This window comes from Haplochromis burtoni, unplaced genomic scaffold (genome assembly GCF_018398535.1).
Source record: "Haplochromis burtoni strain Fernald_Lab_line unplaced genomic scaffold, NCSU_Asbu1 Contig_116, whole genome shotgun sequence".
NCBI lineage: Eukaryota > Metazoa > Chordata > Actinopteri > Cichliformes > Cichlidae > Haplochromis > Haplochromis burtoni.
The window spans coordinates 737,531-747,915 of NW_024582477.1; the positions used below are offsets into that span (position 1 = coordinate 737,531).

At 40.6% G+C, this 10,385-nt stretch overlaps 1 protein-coding gene across 2 annotated transcripts; it reads left to right on the plus strand.

Annotated features, from left to right (window-relative positions):
- Positions 1-2,710: 2,710 nt before the first annotated feature.
- On the plus strand, positions 2,711-9,833 carry gpnmb (glycoprotein (transmembrane) nmb). 2 transcript variants are annotated; one of them, XM_014335604.2, is made up of 12 exons: positions 2,711-3,006; positions 4,171-4,326; positions 4,425-4,586; positions 5,321-5,494; positions 5,592-5,753; positions 5,874-6,182; positions 7,160-7,219; positions 7,359-7,556; positions 8,078-8,183; positions 8,433-8,653; positions 8,777-8,867; positions 9,148-9,833. In XM_014335604.2, exons 1-12 carry the CDS (start codon positions 2,937-2,939, stop codon positions 9,293-9,295), a joined length of 1,857 nt encoding a protein of 618 aa, XP_014191090.1. In that variant the 5' UTR covers positions 2,711-2,936; the 3' UTR covers positions 9,296-9,833. The 2 variants fall into 2 exon arrangements, with proteins under 2 accessions (XP_014191090.1, XP_005928669.1); XM_005928607.3 differs by having other exon boundaries at positions 4,425-4,565.
- Positions 9,834-10,385: the final 552 nt, after the last annotated feature.

Here is a 10,385-nt window from a genome sequence, read left to right on the forward strand (position 1 = left end):
GAAAGAGAGAAATCGAAGATGAGAAAGAGCGGTGACCGGGTCCTGACTCCAGTGTTCTGGTGGGAATGTGTTTACGCGCCTCGGGGTTGGAAAAGAAAGAATGTCTCTGTGTAGCTCCAGCTCTGCGCAGTGAACAGTCTCATATGTTCCACTGTGCGGCCAAAACACACGCCGAATTAAAGTTTCCACCGCCAGCACGTTTTCAGACAAGCGTGCAAACACCAAAGGATCACACGCGCGAGCGCGCACACAGACACATTGAAGATCCTGTCCACATTCCCAGGAATGTTTCTACATTCCTCCATCCAGTCCACCAGCTAGAAGCCAGAGCTGTAAATGAGACGGCACGACAGTGAGAGAGAAAGGGGAAGGGGGGGGGGGGGATAAAGGGACTGCTGGCTGCACAGTTGGCTTGTTTTTCAATCATATTTCTGTCTTTTACAACCTGGAGCACTTTTTATTCTCTGGGCTGCATAGAAGACAAGCAGACAGAGACATATTTTTGTGCCGGCTGGACAAATAATACACATTTGGGTTACTTTTAAAAGTTGAACCATCGATAATTAACGTGTTCCAGCTTTACCGTTTTCTGTAAATAAACTGCATTTGTCGGGGGTTTGAACTTGAGGATATAAAAACATTTCAGAATTTCACTAAAATTTATTTTTTTTTATAGCAAAGGACTTGAATGAATGTAGAAACTAATCAGGAGGTTCATTAATAATGAAAACAACATATGCAGAATCAGAATAAACACTTAATTTTTAGTGTTCAGTAACGTTTTACTGAACCCTGGAAATGATCAAGAGTTGATCTGATTCAAGAGGAATGGGGTTTAGTAACAGGCTGCATGAGAAGCTGCGGAGGGGTGCTTCCCTCTACTGGAGAAAGTCGGTATTGCAAGTAATGGATGTTTCCCCTACACTTGGTTGATTAAAAAAAAGAAGAAGAATCTAAGGATCCGCACTGTAGTGTCATTTTAAGAAAAGTCGTGATAAATGTGCTTCCCTGTGAGAATTTTAACACAACAAGTGTAAAAAAAAAAAGCACAAATTTTAATTTCAGAATTTCAAAACAAAGCATGTTGGATCAAAGAAATATAACATGTTACGTGCCGTTTTTAAACATCTGCTCTAATAATGTTTTCTTCAAGAGCTTCTGTCAGATCCCGTGGTCTTGATCAGTGGTCATCAGTGTTTCGTTTATCAATGCAGCTTTTCCAAGCTGCTGAATGTCTGGTGGCTTTATTCTGACATGTGAGAGCAATTAACCGCCACAATGACTTTCTTCCTTTTTTATTTATTCAAATTGTGGTGTCCTCGGACCAATAATGGTCCCTAGGCGAGTGGCAAACAAGCATATGGGAATCCCGAGGACACCACAAAGGTTTTAATGAATTAAAACACAGATTTCACTCGAATGCCAACGGATTCTGAAGCTCGATATCTAAAACATGCAAAGCAGATCTCAGAGCTTTAAAGGAGGTCACTATTGGAGCTCTCCCAACAACTGAACCGATTAAAATTCGCAAAATTGCAGGCGAGCACGCCTGTCGGCCGGGGGGATTTGTCACAATCAACACCCCGGATTTTTAGATCTAAGTTTTTTTGTTTCTGTTTATTTGTTTATTTCTTGTGTTTTTATTTATTTATTTATTTATTTATTTATTTTAAAAACGTAATTCTTTAGAAACCTTGTCTGCTGACATTGCTTTGCTTTTCTATGCTTGAAATCGCACGACCCAGCAAGGACACACAATTTATTCAAGCTCCTTCTCTTTTGTTTCTGCTTTTATTTATTTAAATAGAGACGAATAATTGCTTTATTTTCAGTATTTTGTCCATTAATACCATTGCTAGAAATATTCCGCGTGAGCTATTTGTTCGTTCAGACTCCGCTGACTTTTGAACCCAGTTTTAAGAAATCTGTTTGCACGCGAGGATCCCTTTGTAACCCTTTTCCAAACTCTCTTGTGACAGCAGCTGCAGCAGCAGACCTGCCGTGAACAGTGACTTTCATCACATGGTGGATGGTGTCGAAAGCGAACACGACGCAGAAGGAACATTAGGCATCCCTTCTGCTTTTTTAGGGTTCATCTGTGGCGCAACCTCCACGCGCGGAGTGAGGTGTCTCAGCATGATTCCGATTCATTGTGTCAAACATTTCAGTCATGTGTGCACAGCTCTGCACGCTTGGACTTTATCTGTTATCGGACTTCCGTGGCAGAACTTAAGGAAAATATAATATTATAAGAAGATATCCAGGCTTCCTAATGTAATTATATAGTTACATGATCCGACTAAATCACACACAAAACCCTCTTTTTATATATTTAAGAAAAACATTGTTGTTTGATCAAAATTTTATTATCTAATGAAGTTAATAAAACTTCTCAAATTTGAGAACTAAGAAGGGACAAAAAAAACGATATAATTAAAACATATTTATTGTGGACAATGTGCTGCCGTGTTAATTAACAATTAAAAAATCGACTACATTAAACAATAAAAAACAGAAATGATAAACTGGGAAAAAATAAAATAAACAGATTAACACGAAAGGGAATAACACTTCTGAAAAACGCAAGAGTATGAAAGATTGAGCAGATTAAAAGTCACTGAACTTTTTGTCAAATGGGAGAGAAAGAAGAGGATGAGCATGCGCACGGTGCAGTCCGCGCGCATCTCGTCTCTCATGAGTTTCCTGAGTTTGGGGGACTAATGAGTGATGAGATGCGTCTCGTTAGGAAACATCACATGTTTGTGCGCTCAGCGGAGCCACTTTAAATTAGTGGACAGCGGGACAAACGGAGGGGTAGTACTGGGAAATCCGGACGAGGAGAAAGAGGGACACGCTGTGTCGGCGCACAGAGACACTATTCGTGGGTACTTAAAGCTGCAGAGACGACTGTTTTTACCCCCCACGGACGAGTGAAAATGAAAGCCTGGCAGTATGTTTCCCTCCTGGCTTGTGCCTGCTTTCTTTATCAAGCTGATGGACGCAAAAGTAAGTGGCGCAACTTTGGAATAGTTTGAAGTGAAAGAGTTGTGGCTGTGGTTTAAAAACGTTGGTTTATTGATTTCCGATTTTTAATTTAATGTCTTTACGTGAATTGAATAATTTTGGTGTTTGATGTTTATCTCCTAGGGTTGTTTGTTTATTCATTTGTTTATTTAACTCGTCCTGCCATCCGCTCTCTACAGTCAGAGTCCCATGAGACTGATTAAGGCGTGTGCTCCGTTAAGACTGCTACTCACTCCACAAACAGACAATTCTCTACATCCAGAAAAAAACGGAGAAATCGTAGCTTTCTCTAATTTGATATCATAACCAGATGGAATCCCGTAAAAAGAAGCCTCCTGCAGTTTTAACAATCTTTTTCCTCCGGTATCATAAAAAAAGCAAATGTGACATTAATTTAATAAATGCAAATTTAAAATCACCTTTCCCCCTCTATTTTCACGCCATGCGCTCTCTTGGCTGAATAAATTTCTGTTTGCGTACAGATGTTCCAGATGTTTGGATCGTTTTTTTTCTTCGCCTTTAACCAGATTACACAGATTGAATTTGTTTTTGCGCTGAAAAATATGTCACTCAGGCTAGATGACGAGAAAGCAGAAAACAAGGGCGTGGAGATCCGAATAAAAAAAATTAATAAGTAAGAATGTTAGAGATGAAAGATCAAAAACTAGGTCATCTTACTAAAAATGTATAAATCCAATATCTTTTTTGTATAACAATAAACATTTTATTTATGCCTAACGTTCCAAACGCTTTCCTCCTGTTTTATTGGGCTTAGTTAAATGTAGTCTGTTGTACAGCCCTCAATCATTTCATCATTTCAGTCATGGGAGCTTTTAGTAAAATATTTTTTACTAAAGATGGAAACCAGGTACTGGAAGCAGATTTTTCCATGTCAGGAAATAAACATGATCATTATGGTCATTATGCGGGTATTTTGGGGCTACACTGTTACTTAACAGTTAATTACATTTTAAAGGAGCCTAATGAAATCCAAGTAGGTTTCTCTTTTCACAAGTAAGGAAAGAAACATTTAACCTCTAAATGGATTCAAGTAAATGACAGAAGCTCTTTAGTGAGGGACTCACATCAAACCAAAATACATTTTAAGGTTCCTTGTCCTTGTCTCTCTGCTTTATCTCTCCCCAGCATACAGGGATGTATTCCCACACAAGCACTCATTATCAGGGAAGTTTCCATTTCCAATCCCACCGATCCCTGGCTGGCTTCCCGACACCAACCCATGGGATGATTACATCTACCCACCACTAAACATAAAGTTAAATGATTTTATGCACCACAGAGGTGGGTAATTTGTTTTCTGGGTGTTTTTTTTTTTTCACCATTGAAACATTTGCGTAGGTATTTCAGGTCATTCACCTGGAAAGTCCACCTCTCTGCAGGTAAACCCAAAGTCCGTTTGACCAGTGACAGTCCAGCTCTGAATGGCTCTTCCATCACCTTCACTGCAAAGCTGGAGTATCCTCCCTGCCAGAAGGAGGATGCCAATGGGAACCTGATCTGGGATGAGCACTGTGAGGATGGTACGGAGCTGGAGGCGTCAGGTGCTGCCAAGAAAGCCAGGCCGGGCCAGGCCATGAACCTGCACACACATAGCATCACACCACCACAAAGCATCATGGGGCCATATACACTGATCAGCCACAACATTATAACCACTGACAGGTGAAGTGAAAACACTGATCACAAGGAGTCAATCAAATGGCCTGTACTTGATGGGTCAGAGCAGTTTTATCCACATGAGAGAGACCAGCACAGCTGGCAGGTGGTTTAAATGTTGTGGTTGATTTATGTAAGCCCACCAAAGAGCAAATTAAATTGTACACTGTTGTAAAAAGATGGCAATAAAGATGATACACTAGCATGCTTAACTCTTTTCCCCTTAGTCGCCCACTAGGAGTAACCCTTGAGTCTTGAAAAAATCTGGAACATAATCTGATGGTCATCAAACCACATGTTTATTGATACATATTGAGATGTCAAAACATGTTATTAAGGGCACAGGGGGTGTCAAAACACGTCATTATGAGGGAAAGAGTTAAAGTAGGCTCCCCCTTAAGATAAAAACCAGAACAAGCTGCTGATAAACACTAAAATAGACTAATTACGCCTCAATGAACCTGGCTACTCATTGTCTTTAGTTATCATAGTATAGTTATCTTAGCATTTGTAGCTACCAGCCATGTGTAGTCGCTGAACAGATTTGTCACGCAAAATCAGTTCATTTTTATTTTTTTAAAATTAAAGCTTTTACATCACTTTATTTTCTGTCAAACAGCCAATGGGCAGGTTCGCTCTGGCTACGTGTACAACTGGACTTCCTGGTTGGATGACTATGGCTTTGGAAAATGTATAGACAAGGCAAAATGCAACGTGTTCCCAGATGGGAGACCCTTCCCTCAGAGCAATGACTGGAGACGAAAGAGCTACGTCTATGTTTGGCACACAATGGGTGAGATACAAGTTTACAAGTTTGCATGTACACAGGATACAAAAGGAAAAAGAAGAACATCTAAACCAACTCAGTTTGTCTCTTCTTTTTGTCCCAGGCCAGTACTTTGAGACGTGTGACGGCTCTTCCTCCAGTGTGACCATCAATACCACCAACATCCCTCTGGGGGCAGAGGTCATGGAAGTCATGGTCTACAGGAAACGCGAGCGCAGGAAGTACAGCCCCCTCTCTACCGACAACGCCGTCTTCTTTGTCACAGGTGGGAACAACAAATATTCTGCTTATACAGTTTTATCTGCCTACATGTTTCAGCCAAACAGAGATACAAACAGGCAGAAACCTAATACGTCATTTACATTATTCTTACACACTCCCTTAGATAAAATTCCAGTGGCGGTCGACATCTCTCAGAAGGGTGCAGTCAACCAATCTGAGAATATCTTCATCCGTGGTGAGGATGTGGTTTTCAAAGTCCACCTCCATGACCCCAGCGGCTACCTGAAAACTGCTGCCTCCATTGACTACATCTGGGATTTTCGAGACGGCAATCAGCTGGTAACGCATCGCAACGTAACCACGCACGCCTACAGTAAGCTGGGGACCATGACTGTGAAGCTGGTGGTCGAGGCAGCGTTTCCAGTTGAATGTCCACCTTCTGCCAACACCCCGACCTCGACCACGTCCACAGGTTCTGTCACAAGTAGTCACAAAGATATAGACATGACAAAACAAGCAAAGTATTATCTGAAGACTTGTTAACTTTTTATACAAACCTTAAAACCAGATGGAGATGGCCAGCACACTGTCATGTGTCACCATCTTGGTGTTTTGAAACCAGAGGGGTAGCTCTGACTGAGAACCCAAGGATACTGCACACTTACATAACAGACAAGTCTTTGCCATCAATTTCTCTGCAATTGGGAAAAAAAGAGGAGAAAATGTATAATATTGATTAAGATGTTAAACAAGCAATTGAGACCATAAACTAATGAGGAATGTTTTCACTGAAGTCATCAATAAAATGAAAATTGGGTCATTTTCTCAAATGTGTCTATACAATTAGATATCTCCTTGCAACCAAGAGGAGCTGCCCCCTGCTGGCCATTAGAAAAACTGCATCTCTGCTTTCGATTGACTTTTTCGACCTTGAGACTATGGCTTATTTTATATACAGTCTTTCAGTCTTTTTTAATTAATATAATTGGAATGCCAAAATATAAACTTTAAAAAGGGAAATGTGAGCCACACAAAGTAAGTTATCTCTCTTCACTTTGGGGATATGAAGCAACTGCTACTTAAACAGTTATGTTATGAAGAATGTAAAAACAAAAAATACATGTAAAACTTTAAAAGACAGAATCATTATCTGCAAGTGCCTACAGTTTCTTAGGAGCGTAAAAAGAAGGTGACTGCACTTCTTTAAGTTTCTTGAAGAAGTTTCACCTCTCATCCAAGAGGTGAGAGGTGATCTAAAACCAAAGAGGGAGAGTCTCGGGTATTTACACATCTTCAATTAACTTTAAAAAAGTTTTTTAAAGCTCGCAGGACTACCATGACGTCACTGAGAACCTACACAGACAAGTATCTGTTTAAAAACAACAACAACAACAAAAAGACGGAATCAGTGCTAATGGAAAACATGTTTCTCCCGTGTCTTTTCCTCAGAGGCTCCTACAACTCCACTTGTTACTCATGCGATTACAGCCAAGATGGAGACAACACAGGGTGAGGCTTTTACAGCTAAATGTGTATTATGATTGTGATTATGTAGGAATATCGAATGCAGAGGCTGAATCATATCATGTGAGGAAGTTAAAATACCAGCGTGCATCACTATGCAGAGCCCATTTGCTTCATATTACAGTGCCGCCCAGCACCAGCCTGCCCTCGACCACCTCCTCTTTTGCTTCCACGGGTCTCCCCACCACAGAGCCCCTCCCTTCCACTGTTGCCCCAGAATCCAACCCCACCACCCCGCTGTGGCTCCGCACCAGGCGTCGCAACAGCAACCAGTGTTTCCGCTACGCCTACGGGACCTTCACAGGCAATATCACTGTCGTTGGTAGGTGGGAGTGTGCGGGATCCTTCAAGTTATGTTGTATACCACTGAGTCTTCTTCATGAACCATTGTACAGAAGCCATGGTGTAGCAGTTTAAAAAACTAAACGCGAGGGCAAACCTTTGCACATTTTCCAATATACTTTAATGGCTTTAATGCTAATGAAAGTGGGTATGATTTTAAAAGCTTTCCAACAAAAACCAATTTGTCACATTTATCATAATAACATACAAGAAACCAGCCCACATTTCATCCCAGAATTGCTTCACTTTCATCACGAACTATGGACTTAGGGATGGGACTCGTACTTGTGTGGCGTAACCACCCCTGATAATGAAAAGGAAACACTCTTCCATTTAAACTGCATTAAATCCTGATTGTTGCGATCCAGTTTCTCTCTACAAACTTGTATTCAAGCAACCTCATGCTATGATTCTTTGACTGGTTCCTTCATCATATTATTATTTAGGGGGAAGAGGATTACACATCCAAAACCCACAAAATAATTAATCTGTTCCCCACAGAGCCCAAGCACCCACTGAACACCCTGCCAAGCAGTCGGATTTTGGAAGTGTCAGCCCACAGAGTCACCAACACTGACATCAACTTCCTGGTGAAATGTCTGGGCAGGTATGCATTTATTATATACTTTGTTTAAATTTATGTAAAAAAAATAATAATTCTGTAGATAATTTTTTAAACATTCAAAGAGGAAATCACAGTAACCTTTGGAGTTTATCAACTTTATTTTTGATGATCTTCTCCCTGCACATCCAATTTAGTCACTTGGGTGCAATGGCACTCCCCCCCCCCACAAACCTATACATTTTAGATAAAGAAACAGGTTTATTTGATTTATCCTTCATCCCTTATCCACAGCATCCCCACTTCAGCCTGTACCATCGTGTCAGACCCCAGCTGCACTCAGGTACGCAACATCATGTGCAACGATGTGCCGCCGCTCTCGGAGTGCAAAGTGCATCTGACGCGAAGATTTCTGGAACCGGGCACCTACTGTGTGAACATCACTTTGGAGAACTCCAGCAGCTTGACCCTCACCAGCACCACCATCACCATCAACAAGTCCCAGGACACACCTGGTTAGCTACACAAACACATACAACAGGATATTTCTTGAAATCAGCTTTGTAGAAACTGTTGCCTGGTGTGTTGTAGTTTCCGGTCTGTTTTACACTCTCTTCACTGCCCTTTGTACCCATCAGTGTCCACAACCTCTCACACTGCCCAAGTTGTTCTTTCCTCGAGCGCTGTTCTGGGGGCCATTTTTGCATTCATTGCCTATGTGGTCTACAAGTGAGTAGTCTTCAGATGCAGCAGCATTCCTTCAGTAAATGTGTGAAGACCCGAATATATGATGCAGAAAGATTTTAATGCACAACTTTGGCTTTTACTGCCACATTAAAAAGCATTTACACATGCACACAAAGCCACTTTGATTCTCACTGAATTTCCAGTTGATTAGTACCCTGCTCGTAAAACACCTCGTATTCTTTTTCCAACTCTTGCCGCTCACATCCAGTTAGAGAGTCATTACCCTCCCATCATATTTTTGTGTCCTGCATCTTTCTTCCAGGCGTTACAAGGTGTACCGGCCCATTCGCAGGTCACTGGTGGAGGATCCTCATGCTGGGGTTGGAGGTCACATGATTCGCCTGAAGGAGGCACTCTTCCCCTCCAGTGAGGAGAGCCGTCACCTGCTGACTGAGAGAAACCCCCTGTAGGCTTTGAGCTGCATCATCACTTAAAATAAAAAAACACCTAAAGCATGTGATTGTCAGATATGAATCTAATCAAAAGTTTAAGCATTAAAGTGCAAAAATAGCAGGAATACCATATTTGTAAAAGAAACTAATATTTTGCTTGTTTTAATTGTTTGATGGTGCTCCAGAAAACTGCTACTGCTACAGCAGCTGCTGATTGGTGTGATGATTTTCTACTGAAGAGGCTGTCGAATATGTGATTGAGGCACTCATTTTGATTGCAACATAGGGTGTAGTAGCTGCTATAAAATGAATTAGGCTCAAGCAATGGCTGTTTTTGATGAAAAGTGCTTTTGTACCGTTTTGTCATGGATTGCTTTAGAATACTGTATATTAATGTACGGGTAAAAATCCTACTAGTAGTGATACATGCATGCTTTTCCTCAAATGAGTTAAAAATTTAATTTCTTTAACTCCGAGATTTAAACATCGCCATAATCAAGGAGGATGAAAGGCCGATAAATAAGTCTGTCACTAAATAAAGGCTGTGAACTAACCACTTATGTTTTGAAGACACTGGAATCTGTTTGTATGGAGCTGAAAAAAAATGTATTTAACGTTAGATGAACTGATTTTTAGTGTTCTATTAATTTGTTCGTGTGTTCGTGTTAAATCTGTTTTAAAACTGTTTCACACAATCACATTAACTGCAGAAAATTCATGGTTTAGTGAAAAACTGGATTTTAACCATTAGCACTATCGTTTGGGGCTTTTAAAACAAGCAATGAAGTCACCACTTTCCTGTAACCCAACACAATCCTGTATATCATTGTGATCAAAACAAACACTGCAAATCAAATGCAATCAAATCACACATCGCCGATTTTAAAGCAGGTAGTTCACACAACATACTTAATGCTTTTACTGTACAGTACACTAAACTGCACAGAGGCAAATTGTTAAACTTAAAGTTTTTAATACCGTACTATTACACATTTTTCACTCCTTTAGCAAAGTTTACCAAGTGACTTTAAATATTTCTCTAATGCAGCACTACCTAACGTATGTTGCTTTGGAATTTGGGGCATTGTCAACTCATTACATGTGGAAC

Excerpts from the sequence above, each read along its gene's own strand:
- gpnmb (XM_014335604.2), top strand. The coding sequence starts at position 2,937 with ATGAAAGCCTGGCAGTATGTTTCCCTCCTGGCTTGTGCCTGCTTTCTT. Across the intron at positions 4,587-5,320 it reads TACGGAGCTGGAGGCGTCAG|CCAATGGGCAGGTTCGCTCT; the intron begins GTGCTGCCAAGA and ends TCTGTCAAACAG. Across the intron at positions 5,754-5,873 it reads CGCCGTCTTCTTTGTCACAG|ATAAAATTCCAGTGGCGGTC; the intron begins GTGGGAACAACA and ends ACACTCCCTTAG.